The sequence below is a fragment of the Pygocentrus nattereri genome, chromosome 19 (assembly GCF_015220715.1).
Source record: "Pygocentrus nattereri isolate fPygNat1 chromosome 19, fPygNat1.pri, whole genome shotgun sequence".
In the NCBI taxonomy this organism is placed as follows: Eukaryota; Metazoa; Chordata; class Actinopteri; order Characiformes; family Serrasalmidae; genus Pygocentrus; species Pygocentrus nattereri.
The window spans coordinates 21,590,160-21,614,553 of NC_051229.1; the positions used below are offsets into that span (position 1 = coordinate 21,590,160).

At 36.9% G+C, this 24,394-nt stretch overlaps 2 protein-coding genes across 3 annotated transcripts in view; one reads left to right on the forward strand and one right to left on the reverse strand.

Annotated features, from left to right (window-relative positions):
- camsap2b (calmodulin regulated spectrin-associated protein family, member 2b) overlaps positions 1 to 24,394 on the reverse strand; it is a 112,683-nt gene that overhangs the window by 47,437 nt on the left and 40,852 nt on the right. For both annotated transcript variants that reach the window (XM_017699166.2, XM_017699165.2), the window contains exons 3-4: positions 15,011 to 15,172; positions 2,222 to 2,302 (exon numbers count right to left, since the gene is read on the reverse strand). In XM_017699166.2, the coding sequence (XP_017554655.1) occupies positions 2,222 to 2,302; positions 15,011 to 15,172 (243 nt within the window). The remainder of the gene's footprint in view (positions 1 to 2,221; positions 2,303 to 15,010; positions 15,173 to 24,394) is intronic.
- LOC108428283 (sterile alpha motif domain-containing protein 9) lies at positions 59 to 10,494 on the forward strand. The gene is made up of 3 exons (XM_017699164.2): positions 59 to 180; positions 4,411 to 4,467; positions 4,921 to 10,494. Exon 3 carries the CDS (start codon positions 4,984 to 4,986, stop codon positions 9,943 to 9,945), a length of 4,962 nt encoding a protein of 1,653 aa, XP_017554653.1. The 5' UTR covers positions 59 to 180; positions 4,411 to 4,467; positions 4,921 to 4,983; the 3' UTR covers positions 9,946 to 10,494.

Sequence of the window (24,394 nt, forward strand, 5' to 3'; positions counted from 1 at the left end):
ACACGCAGCATATAAAGTGCATGTTCAACTTGGAATACAAGGCACAGCCAACTGGAACTACAGTCAGCCACATCAAGGCAACAAGCTTTATAATTATCACTTTAATATCTGCATATAAATTTATCTGAATCACACTTAATCAAAGCACACAAGTGACAGAAAACAGTTAACGCAGCTCAGGTAAGATTTATCTGTCATTTTTCAAATTTTTCTGTTTTCAATTCAACCCTGGATAGCTCCTTAAGATTGGACAAATATTATTGTTCGTTGTTACAAACGCCAGCAATGTATTGATTAAAAGGATAGCTGGCCTATGAACAATGCTAGCCTATAATCAATGAAGAAACATGCAGAAAGGCAAAGAAAAAGGCACCATTAATCAGCTTCCTTGAACATTTTGATGATTTTGATGAACATTTTTGATTTCATGTTGTTGAACCATCTTTGTATTTATTATGTGGATATCATGTAAGGCTTACTCTGTGTTAGTGGCTCTCATATCCAGTGATTAATTATTACTGGCTAAAACATTCCTGAACAAGATAATTATCACGCCATTGCTGAGTCTAAATCCAGGGAGCTGCTAAAACTGTGGAGTTAAGAAACACTGTTCTATGTGCTACGCACCTTTATTTATTTTTTACGTTCCTGCATGTTTTCCATGTAAAAACACAACAGCGCTGTTTTTGCGAAGAGAAAGCACAGAGCACGCAGGTGTGCAAGTGTGTTTGTGTCACGATTGGCCCCTCCTGGTCCTGTACGTGTTTGTGTTTTGGTATAGTCCTGCCCCTTGATTTGTAACTCCACCCCTGATTGTTTTCACCTGTCCCATGTCTTCCTGGTGTCATATTTAAGCCCTGTGTTTGCCCTTTGTTTTGGCTGGTCTTTGTTTGAATCTTTGTCTGTGTTGTTGGTATTATCTGCTGTGGTGTTTGTTCTGTTGAATTCTGGTGTTTGCCATGTCTGCCCCACAATCTCTCCGTATTGGCTACTTAAACCTGGACTGTTATGACTATGACCCTGGATTTGCCCATAATAAATCTCACTTCTCAGCACGTGTGTCCACCTCCTTGCTCCCTGTTACAGTTTGACTGATATATGTATCATGTGTTGATTTAAGATCAGTGCACAGTTCAAACACACTAAGTATCTGTTAATAATGTATCACAAGTGCATTTAACACAAGCACGTGTTTCGTCCAATTTCTGAGTCAAGGCATTTTAAGCATTTAAAAAAAAGTTATTTTTAACTTTGAATAAGCCACATTAATGACAGAAAGCACAAATTGATTTTTATTTTCTAATCCACATTCCCTTGGACTACAGAGCTCATGCTCAAGTGACAGATTACTGTTAAAGCCAAGATTTTTCTGTTAAAATGCATTCAGTGTCATTTAGTGTTTCTTAAAGCTTAGTCATGTGTCAATTTGTGTGAATTTGTTTGTTTAAACAAACAACAGTAACAGTTACAGTTGCAACAGTAAGCAGGGTGTGTTTGTCCAGGAAGTGGTGTGTTTCAAGTACTTAATCACAAACCACTAAATAATTAAATAATTAAACATTTACTAAATAAGTAAATAATTAAACAGACAACGTCACAAGGAAGTCACCTCCCTGTGTGTCAGAAAAACTGAAAAATGAACATGATGTAGGCCTAAATGACCAAACTATAAAGATCACTTCTGCAAACTAAAAGTTGCATAGGAAGAAAACTTTATTTTGTTTACTATGGTGAAGATGCTTTTGTGTGCTTCTGTAGGCTATAATATTATGACGACTTGGGTTACACCCAGGGGCACACCTCCAAAGTAATACATGACCAAAATGAAAACGTGGCAAGAATAATATGTAATCATATATACATTGTATTTACAATTACCAAGCATGCTTAAGTCTGATGTATTAATACCAAAAAAAACACAAAAGAAATCTCACCACAAATATTCCCATACAATCAAAGTACCAGTTAGTAAATTATAATTTAGATGGAATACAAAAAGCTTTTCTCTCATTTGTGATAGAAGGGCTTCTTTTATGTTTACAGCATGTTTTGTTTATGACATCAGTATGCTTATATATCCTTCTCTTCTGGTCACTGATTAAGCTAAAGGTATGATGCTGTAAACATGCACATCTCACACAAAACAGTAACTGCAATGATGACTGTGAGATATCATCCTTTCATAAATCAAACACAGTCAAGTGCACGAACAAGTACTCACCTTTGGACCTGCAGATTTGATCTCGAGTGAATTTCTTGCTGTCTGCTCTTGAGCCAAGATCTCTCTTAAGTATTCATTCACCTGTATTAAAACACATCCACATGCCACATAGTGAGCTTTCATCTCATCTGAACCAAATAATCAGACTGCAGTTCAAACATACTGAACTAGGGGTTGGCAACTCTAATTTAAAGACATTAGTCCTTTTAACAAAAATCAAACCACCTGTGGGGCCACGGCATTTTATGTTTTACCATCTTGGCTGTAAACATGTCTCAGTATGTCCTAATGTACTAGTGTAGAATACAAATATAACAAACGCAGACAGTGACAAAAACACAGGCTTACCTTGCTTATAAATTAAAATAAGTCAATTTGTCTACAAATTATCAATGTTCGTCTTAATTCTTTCTCTTTGCCTTTTCATTAGCTACTAGCCCAGCAAGACTGTTGTCTGCGTTGCTGTGTGACCAGCAGTCTGTGTGCCAATCTTCAGGGTTAAAGAGTGAATTAGTGTCTTATATCAACTCTGCCATTTAAGACCATTTATTATTAAAATTGTGCTAAAATGATCAGCAGACCTTTATTTTAGTGCAAAGGAGGATTGTTATTTTACCTAAAAATCTGCAACAGGGCAGTAAAAGAGCTGCTCCAGACCCACATGTTGCTGACCCCTGTACTAAAACAGAAGACAATTACTCTGTAAATTAACTTTCTTCCTGCTAACGCCAAAATAAATAATCAATGCACCAGCAGCCTTTTTGTGAACCTCTTGCCAAAAGTGACACCAGAATTTCCTAACTTGTCAAAATCTGTCCCAAGTGTCCTGGTGCCCTAGATGGTGCCAAGATAATGCACCGAGAAATTTATGACCTCAAAGCAACAAAATTTCTTTTTGGTTTAAGAATACATGCAGGGAGTACAGTACTGAGTGAAAGTTTTTAAAAAAAGTGATATTCTAGATTGAAAATATCTAATTAAACATGAATGAAAGATCTAAACTAAAACCCAACAGTTTTTTTTTTGATACAGCCATTCTCTGATTTATCTGACTTTAGTTATTCTGTTTTGTTAATTATTATTCGGATCATTCACATTTCTGATTTTTAACTCACTTAAATTAAATTTCTTTTTCTTTAAATGACCCCATAACTTAATTATATTTATTTTATTAAACATTCCATTTTGTCTCTGTTAACACAATTAAAACACTACCAAAAATTGTGACTATTTTAGTGACTGTAGTGACAATTTTTGAGTATGTAGCTCATAAAACTACCAAAACAGATTTTTTAGCATGACTGAACAATATTAACCAGTACATATTTAGCAAACACAGCTTTAAACAGTTGTACACATAGGAAAAATATAATATTTTATTAAAACATACAAAATGTTATTTACTTGCAAAAAACACATTTCAGTATTGACAATTTGTAATGTTCACTTCCTGCTCTTAAGTGAAGGGGTGTGGTTAAAGTAAGGCTCCACTTATGAACTACAACTCTATGCTTCAGTACTGAGATAAAAATTTAAAAATTAAACTAATTTGGTAGAATTGTCCAAATATTTTTGTTCCTTCAGCAGGGCATCATGGAAAAACAAGCATAACTTTGTATTTATACAATAACATTTATGGTATATTTTAGGAATTTGATAAGAGTCAAGCCAGAGAGCAAGAAACTTTGATAAACATCTAAAAGAGCTACAGTAAGAAATCTCATCTCATTTACTAGTTGCAAATGACTAATCTTCTCCACTGATTATAGAAGCACAAAAAACACTCTAAGACACCTTGATAAGTGAAAAGGTTTGGTAATTTTACTCCTCTCCTCTGCCTGAAATGTTTTTTTTTCTACTAAATGTTTACACTAAATTCTGATATGTCCTATTTTCATGAAATGCGTTGAACTACTTTTGAATGTAAATTATACATCCAAAAGAAAATATTTTATTAACTGATTGAATTTCTTCTCACTTCAATCTTTTCCTTAAAGCAAATAGAGAACTGTGACATATACTTTTAAAACATATTGTCCTTGCATTTACATATTCAGCAGATGCTCTTATTTGTAAAGTTGACAACATTCAAAATAAATATGAATAAATGTATTTATCCTTACTTTGTTTTATTCAGAGCAGTTTACAATAACAAATGAAAGTAAATGACTCTTATTGGTATGTTATAGAAGGATTTCTGATTCCTGCCTGAACATGACATATCGGCCCCGTTCTCCCTGTGCAAGGTGAGCATGTAATCCACTATATTATCTAAGAGTTCCTAGCTACAACTCCACTGATGGGAAACCTTAGTCTCACCAGAAAGAAAATATTTTTAAAATAATACCGTATAACTTTTTACATTGAATTTCTTCTCATTCTATGTGGCATTTAATAAGATTGCTACCTAGAAGAAATCCTAGTTCAAATGACAAGGAAAACCCTGAATACACTGTATACTTATCAAAAACTGTATACAGTATAATCATTTGTGAAAAACTGCAGCTTAGAAAATGTGTGTGTGTGTGTGTGTGTGTGTGTGTGTGTGTGTGTGTGTGTGTGTGTGTGTGTGTGTGTGTGTGCAACCAGTAATGTGTTTTTACTGTTTGGTCTTAAAACCAGTGTAAATGCTATCAAAATTCTTTTGCACAGTGATCTATTTCTGCATCTTAACTACTATTCTGTATTTATTTTTGCAGTTAAAATGTCATAGGAAGTCACACAAAATCCTGTGATTTACTGAAAAAAAAAAACTTTGGACAATGAGCCACAAAATTAAACTTCCTCCTAAAGTTGGGGAGTGGACAAAAGAGCACGTTCAGCAGTGGTTGGTTGAAGAACTGAAGATAGATCAAACATGGGCTGACAAACTGTACGAGGAAGAAGTTTCAGGAAAAGAACTAATTTGCTTTAAAACAAGAGATTTACGTGAACTAGGCATTAAGCATGGTCCAGCAGTTAGAATCATAAACACATTAGAGACATTAATAAAGTCTCATGAAAATGTGTCAGATTCTGAAATGCCTACAGACATCTCCCAAACACAATCACCTTCAGAGCCTCCTGGATGTTCCAGAACACAGGACACTGAGGGAAAGTCAGACACGTTATTAAATGATGATATGTCAGTCAGTGTAACACAATCAAGACAGAAAGCTAAGAAATCAAACCAAGAATGTTTACCAAATCCTGATATCTGCAAGAATCTGGAAGCCAAAAACCCAAACAAAGCATCTTCTAGCAATATAACTGAAGCAAAAGTGGAAAAAACCCTCTGTGACATGGCTGCAAGTAAACCAACAGAAATTTCCACAGTACAGTCCTCACAAAAAGGGGGGGGGGAAGGTAAACCTAAAGGATCATCTATGAATGTGCCTGACCAAGTTACACGGAGAGAATCTGAAGAACCAGAAGACCTTAAAACACAGGACACAAATAGAGAAAAAGTACCAGAAATGAAAAAGACTGAGATGCAAACAAAATGTAAACACTCATGCAGTTTCTGTCCATTTGACCAGAAGTCTGTCACTTACAGATATATTGAAAACTACAGATTACCACCAGAGTCAGGACCAAGTAATCTAGTTGACCCAGTACATGAATACAAGTTTTCAGGAAGAGCAGAAGACATTGACATCTTGAAGAAAAAAATCAACAAAGAGGTTTTTCGTTTTGCAGCAGGATGCATGAATAGCAGGACAAATGGAACCATCCACTTTGGGGTGGCAGATTCCAAAAACTCTGAGTATTGTCATGGTGAGATTATTGGGGTCAGTATTGATAAAACTGACATCATCATTGACCACTTTCATCAGGGCATCAAATCATACTTTGAAGACAATTTTGATGATGCAAAAAGATGCATCAGAGAACCCCGCTTTGTGGAAGTGTTAAACAGTGACAGCACCTCATCTAGCAAATATGTCATAGAGGTGGACGTTGTCCCCAGTCACAGTGTAGTTTATGGTAAAATATATTATACCCAGACACTGGATGAAGAGAATCAATGGAAGAAAAGCAAAGGAAAATCACTGTTTATTAGGGACGGAGCAGCAACCAGAGACATATGTAAAATTGGGAACCCCAAAGATTTGCAAGTCGAATTAGCTAAAGTGACTACAGGCCTGAATGTTCTAGACACAATGAGAAAGCAGGCAGAAAAGAAGCCACAAAGCAAAAAAAAATTAAACCAGGGAGAAATGCTAAAGAATCTGTTTACGTGTGGAAGTGGTACTCTTGATCATTACGATTATTACATAATTGTAATGAACAAAAGCCACGAGGATCAACTGCCAAACCTAAAGTTTCTGACTGCATTGAAATTATTCTGTGTGTTAGACTTCGATCCAGATTCAGTGAAAAATGGATCCTGTCACAGCTACAGAAAAACCAGAATTGCAAATCTTCACACCCCTGGACAGTTTCATGGGGATCCAGGGCCATTAATACAAAAACTAAACTTGTACAAACAAACCAGTTGGGTGTTGTGCAATGGAAGAGTGGACATTGATAAGGAATCTAATAAACCACTGTCTCCTAGTGAGTGGTTAACAAAAAGAGCTGGTGAAGTGCAGGACATGATTTCCTTCCTCTGCAATCCAGATACTCTTCCAAGAGGGAGATTCATGGTCATCTTCCTCCTTCTCTCTGTTGTTGAAGCCATGAATGATCCAATTTTTGACACTTTCATGTCATTTTACAAGAATCTCGGAGGAACACAGAACATCATAAGCATATGCATACCGGACAATGCTTTTCAGAAATGGAAAGACTTCATCCAAACAAGAACAGAACGTGACATTGATGGTCAAAGCATCTATGAATTAGAACTCAGTGAAATCAATGGAACTATACTAGAAAAACAGAATCAGACAACAGACAGACTACTACCATCTGTTGATGGAAGCTCAGTGGTTCTAACACAGATAGATGAGGATTCGATGCCTGCTGTGGATATCCTGTGTCAGAACCAGTGTGAAAATGAGCATGAAGAGGACAGTGAAGAATTCCAAGACTTCAAACTCAAAAAAGAGGCAGAGTTCTACCGGGGTGACAAGGTGGAATGGTGGAACTTCTACTTTTCAGACAAAACTCCGACAAAGCCTTTCATAAAACGAAACAAATATACCCAGGTCAGGAACATGATCACATCCCAAACCAATGAGCCCACAAGTACATGTGTCATGGTGAATCTTTTTCATCACCCTGGATGTGGTGGCACAACTTTAGCCATGCATGTGATGTGGGATCTGAGAAAAGAATTCAGATGTGCTGTGTTAAGAGATAACACAATCTCAAAAACAGAGGTGGCACAACAAGTTAATTACCTCATAAAGTGTGGAAAAACAGGATCTTCACGTAAAACCCCGGTTTTGTTATTAGTGGAAGACTCAGAAGACACAGAGAACACACAAGAGCTGCAGCACTGTCTAAGGAAAACCATTGGTGAAATGGGTGCTTTAGTCGTCATCTTGAACTGTGTACGTTCAAAAAATCCAAAAGAAAAATACAAAAACAGTGTAATTGACAGCCAGTACATCACTGCTGCTTTGTCAAAGGATGAACAAAATGCTTTTGAAGTAAAGCTTAAAGAACTTCAAAAAGATCATGACAAACCTGAGAGCTTCTACAGTTTTATGATCATGAAAAGTAACTTCAATCAGGAGTATGTGGCAAACATTGCAAATAACATCTTAAGAGATGTTGATGTTGGAAGCAGAGAAGCCCAACTTCTCTCTATCTTGGCACTGCTTAACACATATGTGGCAGACTCATCCATCTCTGAGTCACTCTGTGAGGATTTCCTTGGCATTAAAAGGAAGCTCTGGGGGAAAGAATCAGTAATGAATAAAATGGAGCCTTATTCATGCTTATTGATTGAGTTCCAAAATGAAAAATGTGGAGTGTACAAAGCCATTCGCTTTGTTCATCAACGTATTGCAGCAGAGTGTGTCAAGGTATTAGAGGAAAGGCACAGCAGCCCAAGAGCTGACATAATACTCAATATGCTACACACTGATCTGTTTTTTGAAAGAGGAATAGGCAAAGATAACCTACTGCAGTCACTGAAGAGCATGCTAATCACACGGCAACGCAAGACAGAAGGTAACGAGAAGGACACATTGTTTTCACCTTTGATCGAAGACATAAAATCTGGAAATGATGGAATGAAAAAAATTCAACAAATACTAACTGAAGCATCAAAGAGACTTGATAAAGACTTTACAATTCCTCAAGCTTTGGCAAGGCACTACTATCTGATTGAAAAAAACTTTGCCCTTGCAAAGGACTGGGCAAACAGTGCTAAAATCATCAAAGAAAATTCATACACTGTTGACACAGTTGGACAGGTCTCACGAAATGAAATAAAACATAAAATGGATGGTAAAAAGCAAAAACCTTACACACCTGATGACTTGAAAGAATTTCTTGAGCTAGCTACAGCTGCAATAAAAGCTTTCCAAAGAGCTCAAGTCTTGGCAAAGACAGATGACAATGCTGATATTGAGGAGAGGTGTCAAAAGCAAAACACCTACAATATATCCGGACACATGAATGAGATTGACATTGCTATGACAGTCTTTGAAATTGTGAGGAAGCTTCCATTGTTTCCGGAGAAAGACGCCATGAAAAATGAGTACATTAAGCAGTTTTTTAAAGGAAAGCTGCCACTGTCTTCAATGCCCATTGCTCAAACTGATGCCAATCAGAAACTTGTTGCTGTTCTGAAGGACTATGAGTCATTTCTAATTTCCTTGAAGTCAAATGTGGACAAAGCTTTTGAATTCCTTGAAGTGTTCTTCACCTACACAAGAGCAAAAGGTGAGGCTGACAAAGAAAAACAGAACAAAAATAGGAGCTGGATCTCTGATCATTTTAAAAACTACATGTCTTTGTTTTGTTCATCATCTGAGGAAAAACTGAATCAGAAAACATGTAAACCCAAACTTAGTTTAAACATGGAAATAGAAGAATGCAGGGTTTTCCTTGAAGAAAAGAGAGCAAACTGCTTTCCAAGAATTCTCCAATTTTTGGAGGTCCGGAAAGAATTGATTGAACCAATTGCTGAAAAACATTCATTCATATATCAGAATTGTAATGACAAATCTCTTCAGGACAAGACAAATCATTTGCTCACACACATAATCCTTAAATTGATCCAACCAAAATCAAAACGGGCAAAATCCCAAAAAGAGTTGACTGATCTTTTGAAAGAAATTTTACAGGAAGCTGGACTTTCGCATCAGTATCCAGAACCATACTACCTTGCACTGCTGTTGCTATGGCCTGGAAAGAAAAATGCGGACAAACAAATAGCTACATATGTGGAAAAGATAAGAAACACATCTCGAAAGCAACTTTCTCCCATCTTTAGAGCGAGAGCCCCAATTGCCCACTTATATTTGGGAAAATCAGAAGGATTAGACAGGTTGGTTTCCAAAACAGTCCTTGATGGTTGTTTCAACGGCGTTCCACGGCTAAATATTCTCTGGCAGAATGGAGACATCTTCAAGGAAGAGGCAATTAAAGAGAAGCTCCTCAGAGTAAATGGCATTATCGAGCAAGGAGATCTGTATGCAGAGTATGGCAAACTACAGATCCCTGTCCGGCCTGCTTACCTTGGTGGAATAAGAAGTGGGCGCAGTACAGAGAAAGTGTACTTCTATGTAGGCTTTGCCATTGATGGGCCGCTTGCTTATGACATTCAATATGAAGATAGCTAGATCATAAATATAGGGATTGCCATCAATGGACCTTGTTGATGGAAGACACCCAGACTGCAAACAAGGCAATCAATTTCCTATATGTGCTGCAGTAGTTACTTGTTCCTGTGTATCAAAATAATGTCTATGTGAAATCTGTAAACTATATACCAACTGCAAGATCATTATTTTTTTTATGTAATGGGCTAATTAGAACTTAAAATATTGTTGAAAAATGTAAACTTTGTTCAAGAAGATATCTGTGGTAATTAGTATTTGCAGAGAGATGGGCAAATAATAATGGTTAATTCTCTTGCAGGACATACATTTTTGTATAACAGATGTTATCAAAATATTTCTATATAGCTATTTTGTGACTGTGTATTGTTTGGACTAAGTAGAAATGTTTTTTTGGATACTTGTTTTTCTGGATGCAGAATATGTAGTTCTGATGCAACAATGAAAACCTAATGAAGAGTCACACAAACTCTCTACAGAAAATCCACATTTAGACATTGTACATATACTGTTAAAAATGCTTATAAATAAAGCATACATACTATATTTTAACTGCTGCTGTTCATTTATAGAAAATAAAATGTAAATTCACAAAAACAAATGATCAACTTTAATTCACAGGCTTTTGCATTTATTTTAATGGTTGTCACTGTCATTATGGTAAAATACTGTATGTCAGAATAATTAGTTATAATATATATAACTATATATGTAACTGTATAACTATAATTAGTTATAATTAGTAATAATTAAAATAATTAACTACCAAAAATGTTGAACTACAGTAAAAGCCAGTATTTGTTAATGGAGCAAACAGAGCTTTATGTGTACATACACTGTAAAAAGTGGCTTAACAGATCTACCTAAAAAATTACTTCATGTAGTTACAAGTAAATTAACTAGTTTTATTTAACTTAAAATTTGCCCTGATTGAAATAATCGTTCATTCAAAGTATTTATTTAGGTTGAATAAAACTAAAGTCAGGTAATGTGGAGTGCATGTTTTTTGCAGTTAGTGGTGTGGGAAAGATTGATTCTTAGATGCATCATGATGCGGATGTGGACGATTCTGAATCGATTCACAATTGTCAAAAATCGATTTTTAAAATTTTAATTGATAACGTAATGTTGATGGAACGCAAAAGGCAGAATTTGGAAGTGCGGAAGTTCAGCAGTCTGTGGCGGGATTGCATTGCTATGTGACCTGCAGTCTGCACACCAGCGTTCAGGGTTATAGGGAGGTGAATTAGTAGCATTTAAGACCACCTATTGTTGAAACTGTGATAGAACAATCAGCATAGCTTTAGTTTATTGCAAAGGAGGATTATTTTATTCTTACCTAAAAATTTTATTCTGCTGTGGAGCCACAACAGTGCAGTTCCAAAGCCACATGTTGCCGACCCCTGAGCAACCATATGGAAGCACTTTGGCTTCAATGAAGTTGAAGGGAAAAGGAACCTCGACAAGAGCCACACTATATGCAAGTTGTGTCACACTAAGCTAAACTATTTTGGAAATGATAAACATGAGAAACCATATTACACGTTTCCACCCGTTTTCCATCCGGTTGTACAACCCCAATTCCAATGAAGTTGGGACATTGTGTAAAACATAAATAATAACAGAAAACGATGATTTGCAAATCCTTTTCAACCTATATTCAATTGAATACACTACCAAGACAAGATATTTAATGTTCAAACGGATAAACTTTATTGTTGTTTGTCATTTTGAATTTGATGCCTGCAACACCTTCCAAAGAAGTTGGGACAGGGGCAACAAAAGACTGGGAAGTTTGATTAATGCTCAAAAAACTGACATCATTCTGTAACATCATTTTGGGGGCATTCGTGGGCTGGAGGTTAGGGATCTGGCGCTGTGACCGGAAGGTTGCCGGTTCGATCCCCAGGGCCGAGAGTCCATGACTGAGGTGTCCTTGAGCAAGACACCTAACCCCCAACTGCTCCCCGGGCGCCGTGGATAGGGCTGCCCACTGCTCCGGGCAAGTGTGTGCTCACTGCCCCCTAGTGTGTGTGTTCACTAGTGTGTATGTGGTGTTTCACTTCACGGATGGGTTAAATGCGGAGGTGGAATTTCCCCGGGTGTGGGATCAAAAAAAAAGTACCACTAACAGATATTACCACATGGGCTCAGAAAACCACTGTCAGTGAACACAGTTCGTCGCTCCATCTACAAGTGCAAGTTAAAACTCTGCCATGCAAAGCGAAAGCCATATATCAACAACACCCAGAAACACCGCTGGTTTCTCTGAGCTCATCTGAGATGGACTGATGCAAAGTGGAAAAGTGTCCTGTGGTCTGATGAGTCCACATTTCAGATTGTTTTTGGAAATCATGGACGTCGTGTCCTCTGGGCCAAAGAGGAAAAGGACTGTCCGGATTGTTTTCAGCGCAAAATTCAAAAGCCAGCATCTCTGATGGTATGGGGGTGTGTTACTGCCCATGGCAGGGGTAACTTGCACAGCTGTGAAGGCACCATTAATACTGAAAGGTACATACAGGTTTTGGAGCAACATATGCTGCCATCCAAGCAACGTCTTTTACAGGGACGTCCCTGCTTATTTCAGCAAGACAATGCCAAGTGACATTCTGCACGTGTTCCAACAGCGTGGCTTCGCAGTAAAAGAGTCCTTGGGCAAGACTCCTAACACCACCTTCGCCCACCTGTGTAAAAAATGATCAAATTGCAATCGCTCTGGATAAGAGCGTCAGCCAAATACCATAAATGTAAATGTACTAGACTGGCCTGCCTGCAGTCCAGATCTGCTTCCCACTGAAAATGTGTGGCACATTATGAAGCACGAAATACGACAACGGAGACCCCGGACTGTTGAGCAACTGAAGTTGTACATCAAGCAAGAATGGGAAAGAATTCCACCAACAAAGCTTCAACAGTTAGTGTCCTCAGTTCCCAAACGCTTATTGAGTGTTGTTAAAAGGAAAGGTGACGTAACACAGTGGTAAACATGCCCCTGTCCCAACTTCTTTGGGACATGTTGCAGGCATCAAATTCAAAATGAGTGAATATTTGCAAATAAAAACAATAAAGTTTTTCCATTTGAACATTAAATATCTTGTCTTTGTAGTGTATTCAACTGAATATAGGTTGAAAAGGATTTGCAAATCATCGAATTCTGTTTTTATTTATGTTTTACACAACGTCCCAACTTCACTGGAATTGGTGTTGTAGTTGCTGCCAACCAGAAGACCATTGAGCAAGAGATGTCAAAGCTTCCACCCAACTTGGAAGCGAATTACAAACTCTGTCACAACTTTTATTGCTGAGGTGCTTTTATAATTTTGTATTAGAGGTTAGATACATTTCTATTTACACATCAAAAAAAAGTGTTTGCATCAAATCCAGTCATGGGCAAACTGTTTTATTAATTATCGATAATAACTGGATAATAATTTATCGCTTTTCACATTGTCATTGTGATATCTGATCGTTTTGAACATCATATTTTATATCAATACAGTACAGCCCTAATAAAGAGTAGCGCATATAATTTATGCAGAACAACGCAATATAAATATACAATTAAACTCAAAATTCATTTATTCAACAATGAAATTTAAACAATGTCTCTACATAATATTCCCACATTTCTATCAAAGTTATGATTTATTAATTTCTGTAGTACATTAACTAAAAAAGCTACATATCCTAATAAAAGATCCATCCTGCACAGCTACTGCTATTACATAAAACTACACACTTTGGAAAACTGAGTGAGATGAAAGATTTCACAGTCTGTCCAGTCACAGGAATTTCTTAACATGCCTACCTTAAAAAAGTAGCTACCTAAGAGCAAATGAGGTGAATATACTGAGATTACACAGAATCAGGGCTGAAAAATACAAGTTCCTTGTGTGTTACCTGTTAACAATATAATGTTACTCTATTATAAAGTACCAATCTGCCAAAAATCTCCAAAATGAGTTCAGTGATAGAAAACACCCTATATAACATATTTATATGCATCATGTCTATCTTATTATTTATTAACAAATAATATTAGTATATAATTTGAATCAATTTATTAAGAACTTATTACAATTACTAACTTATTATTCAGAAAATTACGAAAAACTACAAAAGTGAGTTCCGCTTGTTACCATAATATTACTACATCTTTACCCACTGATCTGTAAAGTGCTAGCAACATTTTTATGAGCTTTTTTTACACATCTTTACCAAAGGAGCCAATAATTATGGAGCTGACTATTTATGGAACGTCACGAGTTAACACAAGTAAGCCAATTAAAATGTGTGCTGTGTTACTTCTGGTCTGCTTCAATTTGAAAGTGCATCATATTCTTGTGGATCATTCAGACAGTCCAGTTTCACTTCAAAGTAATTCAATGAAAATCTTTAATAAACATCACGTTAAATAATATAATACAGAATAACCCAACATCTTTTCAACTACTTCATCTGTTGTTTTAATAGTTATTACTGAAAACGTGCATTTACGAGTTCCTTCAGGTGCAGGTTTATAGTTTGTGTGCTAATAGCGCTCCCTGCTGGAGAAACCTCAGATTGTAAGTGATTTCCCATGGTATGCCTACCTGCTTTACACATTAAAAAATGAGGTGTTTACAGTTGTTATAGCAGAGGCACTCTAAAACCCAGCCATAAATGCCTTAGGAAAAGCATGTAGTGTTTATTTAAAGTCTATTTTCATTATTTAACCACTAAACCACCTATGCTGAAAACCTATGCTGTACAGTAAATAACAGGAAACCCACAGCAGAGACAGTGAGGAATTTACTCACTAATGCCCCATAATAACCCAACATTTTAACAGTAAAAGCAAATAAAACATTGTTTGCATATTATTCAATATTATGTACAAGCTGTTCAAAGGTAAATTAGTCCTCCCTAGTTCTGTCAGTTATTTTTCCCAACGTGGTGCTCATCGCCTTTTAAACATTGTCATCGGGTTACGTGTCAATCAGTGATGATATTAAATTACATCGCTGTACCCCCTACACCTGTGATACACATGAATAAATCCCACCTGTGGCTGAGTCAGTTATCTCACCTTGTTAATCCAGGTGGTCACAGCCTCTTCCGCATCATAAGGGAAGTCTTCCTCAGGGAAGAAAGGTGAGTATTTCTGTACACAGTTCAGCACTCTCTCCACACTGATCATCTCCACTGTATAAGCCATCATCAGAGTGTCAATCATCGCCAGGTGGGAGCTCTGCAAAAGAAAGAAGAAATAGAACTGTGAAGACTGTGGTAGGTTTGAATACAAATGCTGAGGAGTTTACAAACATTATAAGAAGTAACAAATACAAAAACAACACTAGATGTCTATCAACTGAACATGAACACAAAAGGAAACACAACATCAACAGTACAACAGCAGAGCTCACAAGATTCCCCAGTACACTGACATTGTTAGAGTCACATAGTCAAAAAGAAAAAAATATTTTGGGATATTTTGGACAATTTAGTTTGTTTCTACATTGTCACTTGTCAAAAAGAACATTTATATACACCCTACATCTGCAGCTGTTTAATACAATTCACTCTGAGCGGCATCATACTGCAGAAATAGATACATATTCGCAGCAGATAATCTCTAGTATGTAGGGTCAAAGTAGCAGTGAACAATACGATACGCATAGTATTTTTTCAAGTGCTAACATAGTACTAATCTTTTAAGCTTTTATGAGATGATGCTTTACAACCAATTGTCCCAAGTTTAAATATTTTGTGACACACAAATTCACATCGCAGCACATACAAATCACAGGATGGTTTCAGCCAACGTTTTTGATATTTGTCGTTTTGCAACCACTTCTTACTGAATTCGCATTTACCCATGGCTGAGCCTGCTTGAAGCACTTTGTTCTTGTTGTTTACTTTTCTTCTTGTGGTTTTGTTTTTTTCCATCACAGCCCTTATACTGGAATCTGGATAAACATGTTCATGTTCAAGGTGTACTACCACCACCTACAAAGCAGAGCATACACTACCTATTTAACATTCAAACAAATACTGACTAGGTCAATATCTACAGTATTTATATCTATTGTCTAGGGGTAGAGTGTCCTGTTTTTTGTTGAGATAGAGGGGTGGGTTGAGGGGTTAGGGCTCAAACAGATTTTGCAGAGGCATAAAGAATGTTATGAGGAAAAAGATGGTTGCATAAGCAACCACAGAAACCCACAAATGTTAGCATTTTCTCAATTAAAAATTACGATAACCATTGTATTAAATTATCAATGGTCCAAGCACCCAAGTAGGTGTAGAACCACCCCCCAACCGCCCCCCGTGGAGTCTGTAGGTAAATAATTATCAAAAAAACCTTTAGTTTATTGCAAAGAACATCCATTAGACGCCTCTGAGCTTCTGGCGGAGGTTTTCGGTGAGGAGATTTTGCCCTCTCCCCGGAGCTTGACCGAGCGTACAGGGCACTGACCAGTAAGCCAGGTCCAGGGGAGAAGCTGAGGGTGGTTATAATCCGACTACACCGTTTCCAACAGAAAGAAAGGCCAGAGCCAAGAAAGGCAAGCTAAAATACCATGGCAGCCCCATCGCTATCTACGAGGACTATGCCCCTGAGCTCCTCGAACAGCATGCCAAGTATCAAGAGGTGCTAGCGGATCTCTACAACATCGGTCTCAAGCCCGTGCTGTTATTCCTGGCTAAGCTTATCATCACGACCAAGGACGGGGGAAAGAGGAGACTTGCTTCAGTTGAGGAGGCTAAAAGCTACCTAACAAATATCAAATCAAATCAAATCAAATTTATTTGTATAGTGCTTTTTTCACAAAGCAGCTTCACAGAATTCCAGAAAAGACAAAGTTTTAACAAGAATGTAAAAAATGTAAAAGCTTAAAAACTTAAAAACCCCCCAGTGGGCAAGCCAGAGGCGACAGTGGCAAGGAAAACCTCCCTCAGAACTGAGGAAGAAACCTTGGGAGGAACCAGGCTCACCAGGGGGGACCCATCCTCCTCTGGTCAAACTACCTACAAGTGATTATACTACTAATATTAATAGCAGTAGTATTGGTAGTAGGAATAGCTAGGAGTCTATGAGAACATCCGTGTAGGGTGGGCAGCTAGTCCAAGGTAGGTGGTGGTAGCTGGGGTGTGGGCAGCTGATATGAAATATCCATGCTAATGGTGTGTAACATTGGCAAGAGCATAAAAGTTTGTGCTAATTGATGGTTAATTCATTGTGACGGTTTCACTGTTAATTGTCAAGGCTTGTTCCTTTATTTTATTTTATTTATTCACTCCCCATCCGCTTTGATTTTTCCTCCATTACATGGCTCAGAGTACTCTAGCAGGATCGTATTGGGAACAGGGACAAGTTCTGAGGCTTTTGGGATGTATTACCTTGTCATTTTTTTTTTTTTTAAATAAAGAGGGGGCTTACGATCTCAGTGGACCACAGATATGCTGTATATACTGCTAGGCTATATGTATAGTAATATTAGATTTCATGTGTCTCTTCAGTCACTCTCATGCTTGGTTTGTCTTTCTTTTTTATTTGGTCTTGGTTGTTCATGAGTGGGGTTCATTGTTATGTCTGACGGGAGCTGGGACTCCGGAAGTTAGGCTAATGGCTGTTAAGTTTTGAGTTGGAATGCTCAGATGGGATTGTGTATAGGGATTGTTGGAAGCGCAGCCCTGAGGATTATGGAGTGGTGTTGGAATCGTGGGTGTGTCCTTATTTGTGTGAGGGGTGTTTTTTCCCCTCTCTCTTCAACTCCCTTCTTCTCTTTTTAGTCTTATCTGCCTTTATTTAGGCAGTCCAATTAACGATATCATTTGAATGGCCAGCACTGACGCGGCTGGTGGTGGTAGGGAAGTGCACCTAATTTCCTGGAATACTAAAGGGATGAATAATCCCATCAAAACCAACAAGGTACTTATACAGTTACAACATCTGCAAGGTGACATCATATTTTTGCAAGAAACACACCTTCAAACCACAGAGCTCTCTCGTATTAAGAAAAGTTGGATGGGACATTTATTTAATTTGAAATTTCCTGTCAGGGCCAAGGGGGGCTGCTATCGCCATTCATAAAAACATCATGTTTGAACCAACAAATTCCATTCTAGACTTTAATGGGCGTTATGTCATAGTTTCAGGCCTGCTTTACAATGTGCCAGTGATCCTGGCCTGTTTGTATGCTCCTACTGGGGATGATGAGGAATTTTTAAATAAGTTCTTCTCCACTCTCCCAAATGTGGATAGTCACTAAATAGTCATAGGCGGTGACTTTAACTTCGTCCAGGATGCGAGTTTTGATAGGTCGTTACTTAAGCAGGCCGCCTTCTTGAAATCGGCCAGTGCTGTGTTAAATCACCAATCCCAATTAGGTTTGTCAGACACTTGGAGATTTAAAAGTCTGCAGGACAAAGTCCTCTCTTTTTTCTCCCATGTGCATCACTCTTTCTCAAGGATAGATTTTTAGTTGCTAGATAACAGACAACTCCAACATGTTAACTCATGCGATTATCACACCATTGTCATTTCGGACTATGCCCCCATAACAGTTGATATTAGTTTTCCTTCTGCCCCAAACTTTGTTAAACAATGTAGATTCAGTTCATTTATGTTATCCAATAATGAGTTCAAGAACTTTACTGACGCTCAGATTAGCTTCTATTTTGCAGTTAATGATACCTCAGAGGTTGGTAGTGACATTTTATGGGAGGCCTTCAAGGCTTTTATCCATGGGCAAGTGATTTCCTATGCCTCTCAGGTGAGACGGGCAGAGAGAGCTAGGTACTTAAAGATAACAGATGAACTTTTCAAACTAGACACAGTCTACGCCTCCACACCCACTCTTTACAAGAAACGCCTTCAATTACACTCAGAACACAACCTTTTGATGACACACAAAATAGTGACACAACTGCGACAATCTAAATAATTACTCTTTGAACAAGGAGATAAAGCAGGGAAGTTGCTTGCACACCAGGCCCGTGAGGCCTACACCTCCAGGTTGATTTCTAAGATTGTTACCCTCGGGCAATTTAACCTCAGACCCATCTGAAATTAACAGAGTCTTTTTTGATTATTATTCCAACCTCTACAAGTCAGAACAGCCCTTCAACCCCTTAGAGTTACACCGCTGTCTTGATGCACTAAATTACCCCAAAGTTAATGAGACTATGGCCGTGGACATGGGTAGGCCCATTTCCACCCTGGAGATACAAGAGGCAATAGGGTCACTCCAAAATGGAAAATCCCCCAGACCTGATGGTTTTACAATAGAATTCTATAAAGTGTTTTCTACACAGCTTCTCCTAATCTTGACAAGGTTATACAATGACTCATTTGATAAAGACAGACTTCCTCCAACCTTATCTGCAGCGACTATCTCTTTGTTACTCAAAAAGGACAAAGACTCGACCCTTTGCAGCAGTTACAGACCAATATCGCTCCTAAACACAGATTTAAAAATTCTGCCCAGAGTTCTATCTCGTCGGCTTCAGCAGATTATGCCAGACCATATTCCCTGACCAAACAGGTTTTATACAGGGCAGACACTCATTCTTCAACACCAGGAGATTACTTAATATTTTATATTCCCCTTCTTCCAACTCTCCTGAAATTGTAGCGTCCCTTGACGCTGAAAAAGCTTTTGATAGGGTGGAATGGAGTTATCTGTTCTTCATTTTAGACAAATTTGGTTTTGACTCTAACTTTACTTGTTGCCCTTTTCTATTTTATTTGATTATTATTTTTATCATTATTGTTACTATTTTATTTATTTATTTTATTTTCTCTTTTTATTTAATCTCTTCTTCTAATGTTATTGACATTTGTACATATTGTAATTAATTATTTATATTTAGTATTATTTACACATTGATTTAGACCACTATTGCTCTGGTAGATATTCTGTTTATCTTTGTCAGATCCCCAGGAGCAGCTTTAGTGGAAGTAGGTATTCTAAGGGGGTGGGTGGGTTAAGGGTAAGGGGGTGATGCAGAAATTCACTTTTTGTTGTTTTACTTGAAATGTGTAATATGTCTGATTCTACAAAAGGCAATAAAAAGATTTTGGGGGAAAAAACTATTGTTTTTCTGTAAATCATCAGAATGTGAAAACTGATGTTTTCATACTGCTTGCTGAAATGTTTTTGCAACATTTCAAACTTGGTCTCTAAACAACCATCAAGATCAACAATTATTTTTAAAAATCTTGCCCTTTAAGCGCAATTTTATTGCAAGTTATGGATCAATATGTTCTGTCCAGCCTATTCAGAAACAAGAGACCACAAATTTGTCACTTGTGATTGTGACCAAAAACTATATTTACATTGAAAATATTCAGCTGAGGAAATGTATGAAATTTGGCTTGAATTGGCTTAAGTTGGCTCTTACAATGCTCAGTTAGATTTCCAACAATCTAAAATGTATTTATTCCTGGCTAAGATTAAAATAAAGACATGAATATTGTTTCAAATTATGTATCTTAATAAGAATTAACACTTTGCAAATATGTGTAGGTTGTAGTGTACAGGAAATACTATTATTTGAATTCAGCAAATCTTAAGTTTTTCTCTGGCCCCCAGAGGGAGCCAATTCAGTAACTGCAAGTCATTGTCATATACATGGAAAGCTTTATTGTACATCTTTAAGCGAAGAGCATTTCTGAATGTTGTTTTCCACTAAGCCTAACAATTTTGCAAATACTTAAAAAACTTTTAGTAATATCACAGTTGAAAAAAGATGGAGAATAGACATTTATTACTAATTGAGTTTAAATAAAATTGAATTTTTCTTAAAACAACCATATTGAAAATAACATGACTTTTAAGCACAGTGTAGCTGCAAATTTGAATAAATTGGTGTGAATTAGCTTATTCTGTCACAAAAGGCTAGAAATACACCACTATTTGTCTAAATATAACCAAATTTGACACAAATATACAAAATGACAAACTGACAGTGTATTATAGAATTCACAACCATTTGTCACTGTGTTTGCACACTGTGAAATTAGACCTCTGCATTTAACCCATCCACGTCTTATCCTATGATTTATATTATTATAATCATGAGTGAAATAGTCATAGAACTGAATTCATATTATATAGTTACATCTTTTAAATGCTTATGCATGGAATTCAGCAGCTTCTCATTCACTTCAATTATAAGTGAATCTAAATGTTTATAAATGCAAAGTTGGCATGTTGTCCATGATAATGAACCAGACAATACAGATGTGGTGCACAGAGATTAGGTTGATCTGATACAACACAATGACAGAACGAAATAGAAATGGACACAATCATCAAATGAAAACATGAACTTACACATTACTACAAGCGCTAAATGGCCACAGAAAGAGAATGAACTCAGTGTAGCATCTGTGACTTCACCATGCCAACACTAAAGAAAGGATCTCTGCGCTTTAAATAGTAACATATAATTACAGCCTCAGTTCATACACCATGTTTAAAAAGCCATTTACACAGTTTCCTAATGACTCCATGTGCTGCTGCTTTAATGAACGTTTAGATATATTTTATTCACACACATTTAAATAGAAACCTTAAATAGAACAGAAAAAACAATAAATAGATCTGATCTCAGTTCCGTTTATGGGTGGTGGACAATGGATATCACAATATTTAATAAAGGCAAAGGCATTTTCATTCACTGTGATTTGGTTTTCTGAGACTAATGAACTTAGATGAGACAAAATCTACCAGCACAACAGTAGTGCTACATGTAAATAAAGCATAATAGTTTTTCAGAATTTAACATAAATTAACTATGTAAACTTCAGGGGTGGACAGTAACTAAGTAAATGTAATTCGTTACTGTACATAAGTAGTTTTTTTGTGTATCTGTACTTTACTTAAGTATTTCCATTTTGGGTGACTTTTTACTTTCACTCCACTACATTTCAAATTCAAATATCTTACTTTTACTCCACTACATTTTGAGAAATCTGTCGTTCCTTTCATTTTATAGTAAATTAGTTTCGGTTAGTTTATGTTTATGAACAGAGACCTACAGATCAACACAGTAAAGGAAAACTTATTTGTGATCCTGAGTTTAAAGCCAGTTTTATTCAACTTGTAACTAATTTACAAAATAATCTTAAACTGAAACTTTGCTTGTGTGTAAAAGTGATTTCAGAGCCACTCGGTTCTCCCTGATGGAAACTGTTTACCTTCAGTGTTTTGTGCTTATGATCATTTTAATAGACGTCAGCGTCACTAATTAATAACATTCTATTAAAAGACTGGTTTACCAAGAGAGACACTGGAGGATTTTCAACTGAAAATATACTTTTGTACTTTTACTCAAGTTGAGGTCTGGAGTAAGGACTTCTACTTTTACTGGAGTAATATTTTACCTTGGGTATCTCTACTTTAACTCAAGTACATGATTTGTGTACTTTGTCCATCTCTGGTAAACTTTAAAGCCCCAAGCCATTTCTGGGCAGGCATATTTTGCCACTTTCATATTTAAGTTTAGAGTGGGTCCATTTCTGACTGCAGTATGTTAGCATTGCATGTCTTTGGAATCTCCAAAATCTAAATTACATGTAGGGATCATTTGCACATCTCTGGGATGCTTTTTTCAGGTAACAATGTAACGGTACTGGTACAGTCTTCAAAGACACTTTTTATAAGGGTCTATAGGGGGTAAAGCTTTGTTCGTCCCCGGATATTCTGCAGGATTAGGCAGCTCAAAAATGAGGATACACTGCATTGTTATTCCTACAGCTACTAGAACCAAAGTGATGATATCAGTGAAGTGAAACGCTAAATTTTAGTAGCCTGTCCAAATAAGTGCCGAAAAAACCAAACTTTCCAAACATAAAACCAAAACATAAAATGTGCACGAGTTTATGTAGCCAGGTTTTGCTTAGACCATTGAAAGTTAGTCACTAGTTGTAAAGGAATCATTCAGCACTCAACTTCTCTGCTGAAGTATTTAACATTTACCAATTTCTCTATGACATTCAATCAACCTTTGGCAGTCACTTTAAATTATGTCCAGCAGTGTTTAAGTGTTATGGGGGAATAGGTGGAAAACAATTTGTGAAGATAATAAGATGGCATAATACATCTAAACTACTTGTTCTAATGCATTTACTGTTCACTGGTTGTTGCTGTTTGTTCAGTGTTCTAGAAAGACTAAGAATACCCACCCCTAGTTAGTTAGTAAAGCCTGGCTAATATGGCGAATTTAAACCCTGTTAATTGTCACCCCGTTTTCTGGCCCACAAATTTTGGGCTACAGTCATGAACCTGGTCTCATTTGAAAGGTAACACTTGAGAATTTTTTCCCCAACTGTCAAAATAATTGTACAAATTACTCACACAGACTTACAGAAGCTAGAATGGAGGAGTTTATTTCCGTCTAACTCATAGATCTCTAAACTGACCACTGACTCTTGCCCTCTTATCAGGACCACATGTTTTGGATTATGTTGTCTGTGTGGAGAGCAGCAAGGCTTTGAAGGTCAGGACTCACAGATTTGCTAGCGTTTGCTCATTCGGTGCTTATGTTGAAAATGAGATGTTAATAACGGCTGTGAATAACAGTTTATAAAATGTTATATCAAGATTTCTAAAAGCATACTGCATCACATTACTGCTGGACAATTTAAGGCATAAAAATTATGTATAAAAAACTGGAAGTGAACGTTTGGACAGAACTGTAGTTTTAGCTCATATGCTGATTTTTTCAGATTTACATTTGGTTGACGTGCCTCACCCACAAGGTTACAGGGTGGGCTACCAAAACCAAGGTAAACAAAATCTTTTCAGGTTAAATCTACTGTGGCTGAAAGAAAAGAACTGAATGCACAATAAAAAAAATAAAGTAAAAACCTGAAGTAGTACAAATGTTGCACAACAAGCAGTGATGATCACAATTTTAGTGTGCAAATTTACTAATGAAATGTAGTAGAAATGCACAAATTGTACTTGTACCATGACAGATATGCTTAGATGCTCATCTTAAGTGAAGTGCTTTAATTCAAAATGACAAATTTTTAAAGAATATATATATTTATATATATTTCCACTGCTCAAGTCCAGCGGCTCTTCACACCCTGCATTCGATGCTTTGCATTGCGCTTGGGTGGAGGCTTGGATGCAGCTACTCGGCCATGGAAACACATTGCATGAAGCTCTCTACGCTGTTCTTGAGCTGATCTGAAGACCACTTGAAGTTTGAAGGTCTGTAGCGATTGACTCTGAAGAAGCAGTCTGCATGCCTAGGTGCTTGGTTTTGTACACCTGTGACCATGGAAGTGATTGGATGGATGAATGGGATTGGCAATATAGTGCGATTAGGCCAATAGCCAGACAAATAGATATTTGTATTTATACTGTAACTTTACAATATGCCTATTTATTATTATTATTCTTATTAATGTTACTTTGGTTGTTATTGATATTACTGAAGTTGTTGTTGTTGT